The sequence below is a fragment of the Crotalus tigris genome, unplaced genomic scaffold, assembly GCF_016545835.1.
Source record: "Crotalus tigris isolate CLP2741 ecotype Arizona unplaced genomic scaffold, ASM1654583v1 scf7180000017999.2816498, whole genome shotgun sequence".
NCBI classification, from domain to species: Eukaryota; Metazoa; Chordata; class Lepidosauria; order Squamata; family Viperidae; genus Crotalus; species Crotalus tigris.
In genome coordinates this window covers 209,092-226,820 of record NW_024096765.1, presented here as the reverse complement: position 1 = coordinate 226,820, position 17,729 = coordinate 209,092, and the positions used below count along the sequence as shown (strand labels likewise).

Here is a 17,729-nt window from a genome sequence, read left to right as displayed (position 1 = left end):
TAAATCTGCAGTCATTGCATTACCACAAGACACCTTTCTGTGAATTCCGTTTATCTAGCGCCAATTCAGCTTTTTACCATTAATTGACTAGCACTAAATTCTTATATAGGGGTAGCAATAATAAACTCTTCTGTGCTTTGATTTCAACCAATGCTTTTGGTTATTTGATGTCCACACTGTGTGGTTCTAAAGCATGCAGAAGTACTTCCCTTTTTGATCGTCATCATTGATTTCCAGGCTCGACGTTACCACGGAACTGAAAATAGTGACTTATGACCAGTTTTCACCCTTACAACCAGTGGTGGGATTCAAACAGGTGAACAACTGGTTCTCTGTGTGGATGCCACTTCCGGAAGTCCATTCTGGGCCTGGAAAACAAAAAATTAGCTACCGGTTCTGCCGAAGTGGTGCGAACCAGCTGAATCTCACCACTGCTTACGACCATTGCAGCACCCCCATGGTCACGTAATCCACATTCGGATGCTTGGCAACTGGTTCATCTTTCTCCCTCTGTCCTGGCCAATTTTTACAGAGGGACGATTGAGAGCGTCTCAACAAACTGCATCACTGTTTGGTTTGGTGATAACAACGCCTCAGATAGAAAGTCCATACAGAGAGTGGTAAGGACAGCTGAGAAGATTATAGGAAACTCGCTTCCCGTGATTCAGGATATGTGCTTACAAGCGCTATGTGCTTAGTGCTCTAAGCATTATTAGAGACCCCACACGCCCCCACTTCATGGTCTGCGTCTATTGCTCCCCTCTGGGAGGAGGTTTTGAAGTACTTCCAGCAGGATTGCCAGATTCTGTACTAGCTTTATTCCCTATGCCGTCCGTCTGGTAAACTTGCAAGATTTGTTTTTCTTGCCACATAGATGTATATATCCGAACTAGACTGTCTTGTTTCTCTGTGTCATAGTATATCTGGGTATGTTGGTATAGGCATAATTTATTTTATTTATTTATTTTTGTCATGTTTATGCAGTGTATATTGGAGGTGGTTACCCTTTGAGAGCTATATGCAACGGAATCTCATTTTAATGTATGCTGATTAGTGTACATTTAAAGTGACAATGAAGTTTCTATTCTATTCTATTCTATTCTATTCTAGTCTAGTCTAGTCTAGTCTAGTCTATTCTATTCTAGTCTAGTCTAGTCTAGTCTAGTCTAGTCTAGTCTAGTCTAGTCTATTCTCTATAAAGATTCTATTCTATTCTATTCTATTCTATTCTAGTCTAGTCTAGTCTAGTCTATTTTATTCTCTATAAAGATTCTATTCTATTCTATTCTATTCTAGTCTAGTCTAGTCTATTTTATTCTCTATAAAGATTCTATTCTATTCTATTCTATTCTATTCTATTCTAGTCTAGTCTATTTTATTCTCTATAAAGATTCTATTCTATTCTATTCTATTCTATTCTATTCTATTCTATTCTAGTCTAGTCTAGTCTAGTCTAGTCTAGTCTAGTCTAGTCTAGTCTAGTCTAGTCTAGTCCAGTCCAGTCCAGTCCAGTCATATTTCTGACAGTTGCAGTGTCCTGGGGTCACGTGATCCCCTTTTACGACCTTCTGACAAGCAAAGTCAATAAGGAAGCCAGATTCACTTAACAACCGTGTTCCTAACTTAACAACTGGGGTGATTCACTGTGGCAAAAAAGGTCATAAAATGAGGCAAAATTCATTGAACAACTGTCTTGCTTCTCAACAGACGTTCCGGGCTCAGCTGGGATCCTAAGCCAAGGGCTACTTGTAGGGCATCATCCCAAAAGCCGCCTTGTAGCCTACGCGGAGGGAGAAGCAGATCCTTCTTCCGAGGGACTGTTTCATTTCTTCACACGCTTTTACCCTTTGTCAGGGAATGAGCTTGTGGGCTGTGTTTAGCATCAGTCCATAAATAAACCCCCTGGAGCCATCAGTGTCGGCTCTTGGCGGGGTTCAGAGTTCCCGCGGCTGCTTTAGAACATGACTCATGCCAGCAAGGTCAGATGACCCATTGCTGGTGACAGGACAATTGTCTTTGGACAAAGGATTGCAGTCGCATTGACTTGATCGGTGGATTTAAATAGTCCTTCTGCTATTATGGGATTGGCCTCTACTGGGTGACACCTCATGTTTACAGGCTTGTATTCCTGTCCCAAGAAAAGGCCAGGATGGGGCTGTTCCCGGTTCTATGTATATAGGTAGTTCTCTCATTGTACAGCCATTTGTTTAATGATGGTCCGAAGTTATAACACCACTGGAGAAAAGGGATGTATGACTGGTCCTCACACTTACGACTGTTGCAGCATTCCCCATGGTCACGTGATCAGAAATCGGTCACTGGCATGTACAGGTACTCCTCGACATACAACAGTTCATTTAGTGACTGTTCAAAGGGAGTTATGCCCGTTTCTCACACTTACGACCTTTCTAGCATCTCCATGATCAAGGGATCAAAATTCAGATGCTTGTGGTCACTGACTCATGCTTATGACTATTGCAGTGTCCCGGGGCCATGTGATCCCCTTTTGCAAAGCTGGGCTGTCTTAACTACCTCATTTAAGAACCGTGGCAAGGAAGAATGTAAAAATTGGGTGCAAGTCACTTATCAACCGCCTTGCTTAACCATGGAAATTGTGGTTGTAAGTTGAGGATTTCCTGCACAGTACATGTGGATTGGATGGGGACTCAAGAGGAAGTGCAGAGAGAGGAAGAATAAAAAAAAAACATCAAATTGGTAGTTGCAATGCTATGATTAAAGCCTGGCCCCTTTTCACACACTGAATCACACACAAAGGTGTTCAGAAGATATGGCTGAAATAGTGGCCATGATGATGAGATGAAAGCTTTGCCTGTTTTTTTGTGTGTGTTGCACAAGCAGGCCTTCCATTGGGTGTGCCATTTGGGCCTTTTTGACTGTGTCCTGCAGACACCTCTGATGGCACACATAAAAAAATAGGTGGGGGTTCAACGCTATGATTGCAATCATCACTGTAGCACAGGGGTCTTCAAACTTGGCCCTTTTATGACTTGTGGACTTCAACTCCCAGAATTCCTCAGCCAGCATGTTGGCTGAGGAATTCTGGGAGTTGAAGTCCACAAGTCATAAAAGGGCCAGGTTTGAAGACCCCTGCTGTAGCATTTTGATGTTACTGCACGTGATGTTTATTTCAACCCAGAATCCAATTAATCTGAGGGCCGCAGATTAATTTAGGCAGAAGCCCACAAGTCTTAAAGTTGCCAAGTCTGGACCCCCTTGCTCTAAAACTAAACATCGACTGTATTGATGCAATAAATTGAACTCAGATACTGGATTGTTTTATGGGTTCAGACATCACAGGGAATCATCTATTCATTGATTGACCTAAGTCTGCACAATTCCCCCTTTCTGACTGATCACCGTTAAAAATTAACCAAGTTTACCATGTTGTGCAAATGCATCAGCTAGGTCTTTACCTGACCTGCTTAAATGTGTTGCATGAGAGCAGCCAATGAAAGATCCTGCTATCCTGATTAAAGCACCTGAGGGTAGGACAAGAAGCAATGGATGGAAACAAATCAAGCAGAGAAGCAACCTAGAACTAAGGAGAAATTTCCTCACAGTTGGAATAATTAATCAGTGGAACGACTTGCCTTCTTCTTCTTCTTCTTCTTCTTCTTCTTCTTCTTCTTCTTCTTCTTCTTCTTCTTCTTCTTCTTCTTCTTCTTCTTCTTCTTCTTCTTCTTCTTCTTCTTCTTCTTCTTCTTCTTCTTCTTCTTCTTCTTCTTATTCTTCTTCTTCTTCTTCTTCTTCTTCTTATTCTTCTTCTTCTTCTTCTTCTTCTTCTTCTTCTTCTTCTTCTTCTTCTTCTTCTTCTTCTTCTTCTTCTTCTTCTTCTTCTTCTTCTTCTTCTCCTTCTCCTTCTCCTTCTCCTTCTCCTTCTCCTTCTCCGTCTCCTTCTCCTTCTCCTTCTCCTTCTCCTTCTCCTTCTCCTTCTCCTTCTCCTTCTCCTTCTCCTTCTCCTTCTCCTTCTCCTTCTCCTTCTCCTTCTCCTTCTCCTTCTTCTTCTGCCATATCTGTTATCGGACGCTGGCGATCATGTTGGCGATCCTGTTTTTATCAGCAGCCGCATGAAAAAGTGCTGCTGAGTTTTGTCCAAACCAGTCCCTTAGATTTTGAAGCCACGATGTTCTTCTTCTGCCTGGACCTCGTTTGCCTTCCATCTTTCCCTGGAGGATTAAATGGAGTATGCCGTACTTTTCTGGGTGTCCAAAATATTTTAATTTTCATTTTTTAATTGTTTTGATGATTTCCCTTGTCTTTCCCAGGCGGCTTATCACCTCCTCATTTCTGATCTTGTCAACCCAGCTTTTATACGTAACAGCCGCCTGCAAATCCACATTTCAAATGCTTCTAGTTTCTTCAGGTGGCCTTCTGACGTGCCTCCAGAAGCGGTGAATGCTCCAACACTGGAAGTTTTTAAGAAGAGACTGGACAGCCATTTGTCTGAAATGGTATAAGGTTTCCTACCTGAGCAGGGGGTTGGACTCGATGACCTCCAAAGTCCCTTCCAACTGTGTTATTCTGCTATTCTCTCAAAGTCACATTCCCCTAATTTACACCTTCCTTACTTTTTCATATCCTGGAAAATCTCTCTTGCCTAATGGCTCTTATCAGATTCTGTCCAACTTACACCTCTGTCCGTTCCTTGGATGCCAGATGTAAGTCCCAAAGGTTGCAATTAGCTGTTGCTTCATAATTTACGAAACCTCACTGATCTGTCGGGAATGAACCCCTTCCCCAGAGGGTTGTGTAGTAGGACATTGTGTGCATCTAACATTAGACAAACAAACCACATATTTCTCTTTGACAAGGGAAATGACCAAAGCAGGAAGCTTTCGTACCAGTTTGTTTCCATATAATGAACTACCTTTGGCCAGCTTCCTGATTATATAAATAACTATTGCTGCATTGAAATAGTTACTCCACACTTGGTTGTGATGAACTCATGACAGGTCACCATTGTCTTCCCTGTTTTTTAAACTTCTGATGGGGGCTTCAGCAGTTGGAGGGGACAACAGGGAACAATTCCAAATTCTTTTGGGGAGCTCCTGAGCCATTTCTTAGCGCTCTTCAATTTCCTCAAGATGTTTGAAGAAGCTGGCCCAGAAATGGCAATCTTTGTAACATTAATTTGTTTCACCTACGTTCTGAGAAACTTGGCAAAAATTAATGCTTATATTTAAATTCTGGCACTCAGGGAGCAAACTGCCTATTCAATAGCAGATGCTTGAACAATATCGAGAGAAAAATTGAGAGAGAAAAAAATCACAATATTTTCTTCTACTCCTAAGCATTGTGTAAGAGCTTTTTGATTTTTTTTTTTTTTTACCCTGGCAACATCTGAGACATCCTTCAACTTCTTCAAGTAGTCCTCGACTTACAACCATTTGTTTAGTGACTGTTCAAAGTTACGACGGCCCTGAAAAAAGTGACTTATGACCATTTGTCACACCGATGACTGCATCTCCACGGTCACATGATCTAAATTTGGACACTTGACAGCTTCCTCACATTTATGATGGTTGCAGTGTCCCGGGGGGTCATGTGATTCTCCTTTTGTGACCTTCTGACAAGCAAAAACAATGGGGAAGCCAGATTCACTTTACAATTGCGTCACCAACTTCACAGTTGTGGGGATTCGCTTAGCGACTGTGGCGAGAAAGGTCCGTAAAATGGGGCAAAACTCACTTAACAACTGTTTCACTTAGCAACAGAGATTTTTGGCTCAGTTGTGATCGTAAGACGAGGACTACCTGTTCTTCAGAATGAGATCTTACCATCTTCTTTCCATCTTCTTTGTCCTAGCTTAACAGTGCTAAAACTTTTTATTGGGAGGTTTCTCTTAAATGTTTGCGTTAAATTTGCTCCTTATGAAAGAAATTATCCTGTGTCCTTTTGGTTGACAGTCTACTTCTTCTCCAGCCAGTGGCCTGATGTCTGAAATTATAATCATGTCTCCTCTTAATTTTCCATTCTCCAGATTTAGTAAGTAGACATCTTCCAATGCTTGTTCCCAAGAGAGAATAGAATAGAATAGAATAGAATAGAATAGAATAGAATAGAATAGAATAGAATAGAACAGAACCTTGGAGGTCTTCTAGTCCAGCCCCCTGCTCAAGCAGGAGAACCTATACCATCTCGGACAGGTGACTGTCTAGCCTTTTAAAAAAAATCTCTATTGATAGAGCGCCCACAATTTTTGGAGGCAAGCTGTTCCACTGGTTGATTGTCCTCACTGTCAGGAAGTTTCTCCGTAATTCCAAGTTGCTTCTCTCCTTGATCAGTTTCCAACCATTGTTTCTCGTCCTTTCCTCTGGTGCTTTGGTGAACAACGTGACCCCCTCTGCCTTGTGACAGCCCCTCATATACTAGCACACTGCTATCATGTCTTCCCTATTTCTTCTTTTCTTTAAACTAGTCAAATCCAAGTCCCGCAGTCAAATTCCAGTTTCCAATTTCCAAATTTTCTTTGCCCTTCTCACAATATAGTATCCCAAATTGGGTACATTATTTTAAACACAGCCTGGTTGACAAAGTATAGCTGGATTTTATTTGTTCAGGATTTGACACACTGTTCCTGGTTAATGCAATTTGAGAATCCATTACCACTAATCTCTACAGCAGCTTCCTTATTTCGCAGCTTCCTCACTTGAGCTTCTACCAAATGTCCCAATCAAATATATGCATGCAGTGGAGGGGTGACTGGGGATAAAACCATCTCAAGATGTGTCTTCAGGAACACCATCCCCGTGCTCATTTCCCAGGATTTTTTAACCCAAAACTAAACCATTCTAATACTTGCAGTAGATTAGTTTAATGTATATATCAATAAAATACCTCTTTGGAAATGCATGTGTGACATGACATGCTTGCTGAAATAATTCCTTATTTATTCATTTGGTGTGTAACTGCAGTTCTTCCCAGAATGTCTTCAAGCATAACCCTTCAAGACTTTGTGCTTGAGGTGGAAAAAAATGAAATGTTGATTTTGGGCTTCACTGATTAGATAGATTTGTTGTTATTAAAATGGCTAATTCAGGGGTAGGCAACCTTGACTCTTTTATGACTCGTGGACTTCAACTCCCAGAATTCCTGAGCCAGCCATGCTGAGGGGAAAAGGAAAGGTTTCCAAGCTGAGCCATGCTGGCTCAGGAATTCTGGGAGTTGAAGTCCACGAGTCATAAAAGCTAAGGTTGCCTACCCCTGGGCTAGTTTATACTATTAAGTAAAAGTAAAAAGTTGAAGTTTGATGTTAATGTTCTATTCTACTGCACCAAGTCAACGCCCCCCCCCTTTTTTGCCCTTGCTTTCCCTCACTTTCCTCTTCTCTTTCCTCTTCCCTAACTTTCCTACTATTACTTTGTATTTTCTTTGCATCTTACACTATAAATTAATAAAATTCATAAACAAGAATGATTATGTTTAGAGAGTCCAAAGTTGTAACTGTTTTATAAACACCATAAACTGAAGAGTTAAACCTGCTCTGTTTCTAGTGGATTTTACTATTGAAAATTAAGACCAACTCCATTAGTGGTCAAAAGTACAACAGTGAATATCTAGCATCTCCCCTCTTAATTTATTTCCTGCCTTTACTATTGTTTATAAATACACATGGTGGTAAGCATACCTAATTCTCTTTCCTCCTCCCATTTTCCCCACAATCACCACCTTGTGAGGTGGGTTGAGCTGAGAGTGAGTGACTAGTCCAGGGGTAGGCAACCTTGGCTCTTTTATGACTTGTGGACTTCAACTCCCAGAATTCCTGAGCCAACATGGCTCAGCTTGGAAACCTCTTCCTTTCTCCTCAGCATGGCTGGCTCAGGAATTCTGGGAGTTGAAGTCCACAAGTCATAAAAGAGCCAAGGTTGCCTATCCCTCGACTAGCCCAAAGTCACCCAGCCAGCCTCCATGCCTAAGATGGAATTCAACATCTGCCAAAAATGGTGTAGGGTCTCCTATTGGGCAGGGGGTTGGACTAGATGACCTACAAGGTGCCTTCCAACTCTGTTATTCTCTTCTATCTCCTAGTGATTGTCCCGAAGTCATCCAGCTGACTTTCAAGCCTAAGGCGGGGACTAGAACTCATAATCTCTTACTGATTGACTCAACGTCACCCAGCAGGCTTTCAAGCCTAATTAGAACTCAAAGTCTCCTGGTGATTGGTCCAAAGTCATCCAGCCAAGTTTCATACTTAAGAACTTACACTCTCCTGCTTTCTAACTTGGTGTCTTAACTGTTAAACCAAACAGGCTCTTTTTGTGTGTAGCTTATGGAAGAAATTTCAGAACTGATATGGATGTTTCTTCAGAATTTACAAAGGAGATTCTGGGGGGGAAAGCAGTGCCATTTTATCATGCTCCTTGACCTGGATTGCTCTTCCTAATTTGTGTAGCTCTGTAGATTATAAATATGTATATTTAATTTATGAATTCTATTAAATGTCAATTTAATTCATTAGTTCAATTAATTTAATTTATTAGATAATTATGCTTATACATAATAGTCTAAATGACAACTCCAGCCTCTCCAACTAGCATGGTCCTGTTGAGGGTGCAGAGTTTTAATTCACCCACCTAGTAAGGAGCATAGGTCTCCAGACCTGATAAGCACCTGAAGGCAGGGCAAGAAGCAATGGATGGAAACTAATCAAGGGGGGATCCAACCTAGAATTAAGGAGAAATGTCGTGTGTGTGAGAATTATTAAGTAGTAGAATGACTTGCCTCCAGAAGTTTGAGTGCTCCAACACTGGAGGTTTTTAAGAAGAGATTGGACGACCATTTGTCTGAAATGGTATGGGGTTTTCCTGCTTGAGCAGGGGGCTGGACTAGAAGACCTCCAAGGTCCCTTGCCAAGACACTTCCCCCATTTGAGTTTGCACAGGAAAGAGACCCATTTGAGAGCCTCCACATGTGGCTTTTTAAAAATGCAGATCCCCCCCTTGATTAGTTTCCATCCATTGCTTCTTGCCCTGCCTTCAGGTGCTTATCAGGTCTGGAGACCTATGCTCCTTACTAGGTGGGTGAATTAAAACTCTGCACCCTCAACAGGACCATGCTAGTTGGAGAGGCTGGCAGTTAATTCTGCACTCCTGTCTTATCAGTCTGGCTGATGTTGTCTAGACTCAAAAACCAACCAAAGTTGAATAGCGGATGCCTGAAAATCCCAGTTTGGGTTGGAAACCATCCCTCTTGAAGGCAAGAACAGGTCATGAGTTCTCCCAAATTTTAAAAATTAAGCTCAGCTCAATGTGTTTATGTATGTGGGGGGGGGGGGCTTGAACCAGGAACCCCTGAAACTCCATTTTTCCAACTTTAGTTCACGGCGCATGTGAAGAAGGCGGCCCCGTTTGGGTTTTAATAAATTAAATGACCTTGGTGTTAGATGTTACCATCGTCTTTATTAGGAAGTGGAATAAAATTGCACACAAAGGAGTCATTTTAAAAAAAAAGAGAGAGAGAGGAGGGGAAGGAAGAGGAAGAATCACCGTGAACACAACATAGATTTCGATCTCTTTTGGATGGATCTCGAGAGAAGGGAGAAAGAGAGACTTGTGTCTGAGGTCAGGGCTCCCAAATCCCTTCCTTTTTGATTGGTGAAAGAATATCAACATTTAGAAATTCAAAGGGCCAACAGACTCAGCAGCAAAAGACGGCAGGTGGGGAGGAGTGTCACCTGCCAGTCTCCATAGAGAAGAAGGAAGGAAGTTATTTCCAAGGAACAGAAAACCATGCTGATTACAAGAAACCTGGCGGCTCCAAAGGATTAAAGCCCGGAAGTCTTTTTGTCTGCTCTCCAGTGATGTCCTCAAGGGGGGGGGGGTAGAAAGGATGCCTCGGTTTTCCGAATGGAAGGCTTAGGCCAGGGCCAAGGCACACCAGGAGTCTTGACGAGGGCCAACGTTCAGACCCAACGGCTGGGACATGGCGGATGCTGGGAAAGTGTAGTCTTCTGGCTCGTACTTGAACTGGGGATGGGGGTCCTCCAGCCCGTTTTCAGAATGACTTGGAGCCTGCAGGGATCAGGAATTAGTCAATGAGTTCATCACCACCACAGGTAGGAGGGCTGGCAGTCAAACGCCACAATCCCAAATCCTTATTAATCTCCACCCACACCGACAGCAGACAGCACCAATTCAACTGGAGCAGGGGTCGGCAACCTTGGCTCTTTTATGACTCGTGGACTTCAACTCCCAGAATTCCTCAGCCAGCATGGCTCAGCTTGGAAACCTCTCCCTTTCCCCTCAGCATGGCTGGCTCAGGAATTCTGGGAGTTGAAGTCCACGAGTCATAAAAGAGCCAAGGTTGCTTACCCCTGGACTGGAGCAACACAAAAATCATCGGCCATACTACCACCCGCCTCGCTCGTGAGTTCATCGAAGCCTGGTACTCCACAAGCAGTTCCATCCACACACACATCGACGTACAACCAGCCTACAAACCCCTCAGCATCCAAATCAACCGCACAGCCAGCCAGAGACAGCACTGATCCTCAACCAGCCCACGCAAGCCCCCCATCCCTCCCACCAGTTCATCTCCCAATATACTTGACCTGATGTAGCCTCCCCATCACAAACCTCTCATGATGGCTCCCATCTGACCCATCACAAGATTCATCCCAAGACCCTCACTGGACACACCCACACCTGAAGCCCTTATAAACAGAAGATCACCGACATCCCCTCTAAACTCCGCTGAAGATGTTACCTAGCCTGGTAACGAAACGTTCAGAAACCAACCCACGAACTTGGAGAACAGACCTCCACGCTTATCCTACACCAGAGCTAGAGATATTTGCCTCTATTGCAAATAAGACATTCTTAAAGACATTTGTTGGGTACCGTTCTGGCTCTTGTTACAGGGAGTCCTTGATATACAACCCTTCATTTAGTGCCTGTTCAAAGTTACAATGGTACTGCAAAGAGAGGGACTTACAAGTAGCTCTTCTGCTTATGACTTTCCCTGTTACGTGATCAAAATTCGGACTCTTGCAACCGGCATGGCTGCAACATCCTGGGGTCAAGTGATCCCGGAGTCAAGTGATCCCCATTTGTGACTTTCCTAGTCAATGGGGGGAAGCCAGATTCATTTAATGACCACATGATTCACTTAACGATTGCCGTGATTCTCTTTTAATAACTGTGCCCCCCCCCAAAAGTTGTAAAATTGAACACGACTCGGTCCCCCCAGGTTACTTGCTTAGGCTTCTCAATTTTGTAGCAAACTGCTTTTTTTAAAATACACGCGCGCGCGCACACACACACACACACACACACGGCTGTTTTTGCAATGTGTCTATTGAAAAAAAATGACATAAAAGTTTGTTAGGAATCCAAGTACTTCCTCAACTTGCAACTATTCATTCATTATACGGCATTGAAAAAATTTGGGCGCCTGGCAACTGGCGTGCATTTCCAGTGGTTGCCGAGCAACTAATTTGGGTCACATGATCACTCCTTGCGACCTTTCCAGATGGTTTCCGACAAAATCAGTGGGGGGAAAGTCAGTTTCACTGAATGACTGCACGATTCGTTTAGTGACCATGGTGATTTATTTAATGGTCCGCAGCAAAAAAAAAGTCATAAAATTGGGCACGGCCCACTTAAACACTGCCTCGCTTAGCTATGGAAGGGCCAGTCCCAAAAATTGTGGTTGTAAGTTGAGGACTTACATTGGTGTGAGGTCCCTGCTGATTGTACTGACCTGGGAAGTCGACACTATTGCTTGTCCCGGATATTGTGGGGTAATGGTGGGTTCGGTTTTTAAAGTGACTGTGCTCTCTGAGTTTGTAAGTGAGGAAGGAGAATTGGTGGTTGAAGTTGTGGAACCTGAGAGTGATAGAAAATATATATAAATATATATATTAGAATTGTATATTAAGGAACGCGTCAAGCAGATCAAGCAATTATCACCCACAATTGTCTCATATTGTCATTCATTTGTATTTCCATCGACTTCAAAAGTTTTCACTGCTTTATACTATACCAGAGGTAGGCAACCTTGGCTCTTTTATGACTCGTGGACTTCAACTCCCAGAATTCCTGAGCCAGCCATGCTGAGGGGAAAGGGAGAGGTTTCCAAGCTGAGCCATGCTGGCTCAGGAATTCTGGGAATTGAAGTCCACGAGTCACCAAAGTGCCAAGGTTGCCTACCCCGGCCTAGTCCATTGTTTCTCCACCTCAGCAACTTTAAGAGGTGTGGACTTCAACTCCCAGAATTCCTGAGCCAGCCATGCTGAGGGAAAAGGGAGAGGTTTCCAAGCTCAGCCATGCTGGCTCAGGAATTCTGGGAGTTGAAGTCCACGAGTCATAAAAGAGCCAAGTTTGCCTACCCCTGTACTATAGAGATAGTCTTCCACTCACAATCATTTGTTTAGTGACCATTCAAAGTTATGGCGGCACTGGAAAATTGATTTAAATCATTTTTCACACGTATGACCATTGCGGCATCCCTGGGGTCACATGATCAAAATCCCGATGCTTGGCAACTGGTTCATATTTATGACGGTTGCAGTGTGCCGGGGATCACATGATCCCCTTCTGCGACCTTCTGAGAAGCCAAGTCAAGGGGGAAGCCCCTTAACAACTGCATTATTAACTTAGCAACAGCAGTGATTCACTTAAGAACCGTGGCAAAGAAAGGTGGCAAAATGGGGCAAAACTCAGTTAACAAGTGTCTCGCTTAGTAACAGAAATTTGGGGGTTGTGGGCGTAAGTCGAGGGCTACCAGTACGATGATGAAGGCCAAATGCCACTCCATCTGGTTGTCTCTTGGTTAGGATTCTAACTTATCTTTCCATTAACTTCCCGTTCCATTTATAAGTTGCCACACTGATCAAAGGAGCTCTCCATAGGCTCCAGAAAATAAGCATTAAAAGCAGAAACCCTATAGTAAAAGGGAGATTATCTCAGACCCTGTCAGTGAACAACAATACGGTAAAAAAAACAGTTTTAAACCACTCTTTTGACCCTGAGAAGGCCTTGCTAGGATTGTAGGGGGAAGCCCAGCGTTTTCACAAATAAGAAAGAAAACCTAAACAACTCTGAAGAACTTAATGAGCTCAGTGGCCCTGAAATGCCATGAATACTTGCTAAGTGCTGGATAAGAAAACATTTCAGAATTGGTGGGAGTTGAACTGAAAATACAGGAAGAGGGCAGAGGTAGCAGAAATCTCCAAAAATGTCTGCCCTGTAACGTTTTGTTTGGATTCCGTTATGCATTTATTTACAGTCTTGCTGCCAAAGCACTCAAGAAGGTTTACAGTTCAAAATGACTGAAATCAATCTTTAACCATCATTCTTTGTCAGAGCTAGGCAAAATCATGGGGAGTGATCCATCCTGAAATTGCAGTGCTTTGGGCTAAGAATTTGGATAGGGCAAGGTTGAAAATAAAACACAACTCCCGGTTGTCCCAGAGCTGCAAAAAATGTAGTTCACAAATCAGATGAAGCTAATAACTTGCTTACCCTTAGTTTGTTGAAGTAACTATCACCTATCACTTATAGAACTAAGATGTAAAAACTAAGATCTGCAAGCCACAATGGATGCATTCATACAATACACTAAGCCAGCATTTCCCAATGGGACTCTTGCTATATGCATTGGGACTGCGTTTGCTTTTATAGTATTCCAACATGTCTTGATGCTTCTAAGCTAGACATGGCTACGCTAAGCTAAAATCAACCAAATGACATTATCTGTCAGAACCCTGTTTAAATTCAGTCAAAGAATAACTTAATCAAATCTAGGTTCCTTTCCTAAATCCTTATCTTCTTTCTTTCTGCTCTCCTTCCAGAGAATTTAATAGCAACAGCACCTAGACTTATATACTGCTTCACAGTGCTTTACAACGCCCTCTAAGCAGTTTACAGAGTCAGCATATGGCCCCCCAACAATCTGGGTCCTCATTTTACCAACCTCGGAAGGATGGAAGGTGAGTCAGCCTTGAGCCAGTCAGGATCAAACTGCTGGCAGTGAGCAGAGTTTGCCTGCAATACTGCATTCAAACAACTGCATCATGATGGTTCTGACAAACAACAACACTTTGGGGACTTCAAGATGTCTTCTACTGCAGTGGCCCCCAACCTTTTGGGCACCAGGGACCAGTTCTATGGAGAGAGGTTTTTCCATGGCCCAGAGGGGTGTATGATTTTGTGTGCGGATGGACTTTGCTTGATTGCGCAGCTCAGTTTTCTGGCATGCTGCAGCCCAGTGCTGGTCTGTGGGCCAGGGGTTGGGAACTCCTGTTCTACTGTTGAAAAATGCTATGCATTCTGAGAAGCAATAACAAAGATAGTCCCCAACTTATGACTGTTCAGTTAGTGACCGTTTGAAGTTCTGATGGACCTCCCCAGAGCTATTTATAATCTAGATTCAAAGTTCCAGTGGCCATCCACCCCTCCCTCACCCTGCATTTAGGGCCCACTTGCAGCCTCCCACAATCACATAACCACAATTTAAAAAGTTTTGTTGCAGAAATCTGGCACTTACTTCTGGCTTCCAGCCAAAACAAAAAACAAAAAAACCCCACCCATTAAGGGACAATGGATTCCTTTGATGACCCCCCCCCGTGTTTATTTAACAATGCAGTGATTTGCTTAACAACCAGCCTGAAAAAGGTTGTAAAATCAGATGTGCTTACACACCAATCCACTTAATGACCAGCACTACTTAAAACTGTGTAATTGTCATCTCAATTTATGGACTAACAAATAGAATATCCCCAAAGTATTTTTTTCAAGAGCAGCTGGACTCTCTTTGTTTTTCCTTGAAGATGTTTCGCTTCTAATCTAAAAGAAGCTTCTTCAGTTCAGAGCTTGGATGAGAAGAGAAATGTCTTCAAGGAAAAACACTTGAAGCCTCTTGAAAAAGTACTTTTGGGACCCCCCTGACTTGGATGACAGCGAATTCTCCGTAGACATTTAGCTGTGCACTAACAAACAGAATAATAATGAAACTCACTGTTTGTTGAGGATTTGCTTTTACTGACGTTTTTAGGTTTCCGTTTTCTGGTCTGGATGCTTTCCTTTTTCATTGCCAGAGGTCTTGGCACCTTGACATAAACAAACAAACAAACAAAAGGCATAAACCTTCAATACTTTTGCAGTTTCTGCTCTAGATGGCTACAACACATTCCTTTCTGCATGCGGACCGGAATTTGCACACAATATATCTCACGTCCTTGTCCTTCACTGCAGACTGTTTTCCTCAATGGCAGTCCTTGGCTAGTAAATGAGTGAGGCGCAATCTTTGGGAAACTTCCCAAATGATATATTATCGTTCCTCCCAGTTCTCTGCAACCACCACACAGCATCCCAAAGGTGCTTTTTTCAGGAGGCAACTGGACTTCCTAATTTTTTCTTTGAAGACGTTTCACTTCTCATCCCAGAAGCTTCTTCAGCTCTGACTGGATGGTGGGGAATGGAAGGATTTTTATACTACTTGCAGAGAGCTGGTCATTTGCATTCTTTTAGAGAGTCACTGAGGCTATTTGGAGGTTTACCTGTGTCCTCAAGGTCACCTGAGTGTGCAAATGGGTGTGGAGCCTTCTTGGCTGCAGGATGTTTTTCTGCCCTGGGTCCCTTATCCATTGAAGACAGGCACGGGCTGATGGGGATGAGTCTGTGTTGTCTGCATCTCAAACTGAAGCGCAAATGGTTCCTGTAGCCTGCAGTGTTTTCTGGAAATCCATTCATACTCCCGCACCATTCGAAGGGCGTTCATCCCATTGCAGTCTACGGCAGTGGTCCTCAACCTTTTTAATGCTGCGACCCCCCCAACCGGTCGTAAGTCAAGGACTACTCAACTGGTCGTAAGTCGAGGACTACTCAACTGGTGCAGCACCGTTTGCAGAATGGAACTTTTGGTGGGCTCAGCAGGGCAGAGACAGCTTGGACAATTCCTATTGGCTTTTGAAAGCCAATAGAATTAGACTCTATTCAAGAGAATCTATTCCATTGGCTTTCAAAAGCCAACAGAATAAAAGGGAGTAGCACAGCTAAGGAAAAGGGGGGGGGGGAAATGGCAGACTGCGTTGTTTGGCAACCCCCGTGAAATGGTCATTCGACCCCAAATGGGGTCCCGACCCACAGGTTGAGAACCACTGGTCTACATGAACCATTTGCGCTTCAGTTTGAGATTCAGTTTCAGTTAGTAACAGAAATTCTGGTCCCAGTTGTGGTTGTAAATCAAGGATCCCCCATCCCCTGCTCAAGCAGGAGACCTTACACCCAGTGGTGGGATTCAGCCGGTTCGCACCAGTTCAGCAGAACCGGTAGCTAATTTTTTTGTTGCCCAGGCCCAGAACGGACTTCCAGAAGCGGCATCCACACAGAGAACCGGTTGTTCACATATTTGAATCCCACTACTGCCTGCACCATTCCAGATAATTTGGCTCTTTGGTCTCTTCTTAAAAACCTCCAGTGGTGGAATACCCACAACCTCCAGAGGCAAGTTGTTCCATTTATTAATTGTTCTCACTGTCAGGAAATTTCTCCTTAGTTCTCATTTGGATCTCTTTTTTCCACCTTCTGGTCCTGCCTTCAGGTGCTTTGGAGAATAGCTTGACTCTCTCTTCTTTGTGGCAGCAGATATTGGAACACTGCTATCATGTCACTCCCCAGTTCTTCTTTTCATTAAGCTAGACATACCCAATTCCTGCAACCGTTCCTTGTATGTTTTAGCCACCACTCCTCTAATCATCTTTGTTGCTCTTCTCGGCCCTCTTTCCAGAGTCTCAACATCTTTTTTACATTGTGGCGACCAAAATTGAATGCAGTAATCCAAGTAGGGCTTTAGTAAAGCAGTACATAGCAGTACTGATATTTCACATGATCCTGATATTATTATATTAGTATTATATTATTCCTCTGTTGTTACAACCTAGGATTGCATTGACCTTTTTTTGGCAGACGATGGTTAGTCATGAATTTAAAAGATGCTTGCACCTTGGCAGGAAATCTATGGCAAACCTAGACAGCATATTAAAAAGCAGAGACATCACTTTGCCGACAAAGGTCTGTATAGTCAAAGCTGTGGTTTTCCCAGTAGTAAAGTATGGCTGTGAGGGTTGGGTCATAAGGCAGCTCAGAAGAATTGATGCTTTTGCATTGTGGTGTTGGAGAAGATTCTTGAGAGTCCCTTGGATGACAAGGAGATCCAATCAGTCGGTCCTAAAGGAAATCAACCCTCACTGTTTGGAAAGATAGAGACTGAAGCCGAAGTTCAAATCCTTTGGCCACTATTTAATGAGAAGAGAGGGATCATTGGGAAAGACCCTGCTGTTGGAAAGATGGAAGGCAATAAGAGAAGGGGATGGCAGAGGAGGAGATGGTTAGATGGTGTCCTTGATGCAATGAATCTGGGAGACAGTGGAAGATAGGAAGGCTTGGCATGCTATGGTCCACAGGGATGTGAAGAGTTGGACATGACGTAGCAACAACATCCAAGCAACTATTCCTGAACGATAATTATTGATAATCAACACATCAAAGTATTAAAAAGTATAAATAAATGCAGGAAATTATGCTCTCTTCTTACCCCATGGAGTTTCATGTATAATCCACAGGCGTTGCACACCGGCTCCCCATCTGCGTTCCGTCTCCAGAGGGTTGTGTTGGTCGTGTGACAGTTAGTGCAGCAAAGACCAGCTCGACGAGTTGAAGACTGCCAAGGAAAAGCAGAGAAACAGTCTTAAGAACAGAAGCACATTT

General features: G+C 43.2%; 1 protein-coding gene across 6 annotated transcripts in view; it reads right to left on the bottom strand.

Annotated features, from left to right (window-relative positions):
* Nucleotides 1-9,399: 9,399 nt before the first annotated feature.
* The window catches only part of GATA5 (GATA binding protein 5), a 52,833-nt gene continuing 44,503 nt past the window's right edge, over nucleotides 9,400-17,729 (bottom strand). For all 6 annotated transcript variants that reach the window (XM_039346476.1, XM_039346475.1, XM_039346478.1 and 3 more), the window contains exons 4-7: nucleotides 17,557-17,682; nucleotides 14,980-15,070; nucleotides 11,722-11,846; nucleotides 9,400-10,031 (exon numbers count right to left, since the gene is read on the bottom strand). In XM_039346476.1, coding sequence (XP_039202410.1) covers nucleotides 9,876-10,031; nucleotides 11,722-11,846; nucleotides 14,980-15,070; nucleotides 17,557-17,682 — 498 coding nt within the window. In that variant the 3' untranslated portion in view covers nucleotides 9,400-9,875. The remainder of the gene's footprint in view (nucleotides 10,032-11,721; nucleotides 11,847-14,979; nucleotides 15,071-17,556; nucleotides 17,683-17,729) is intronic.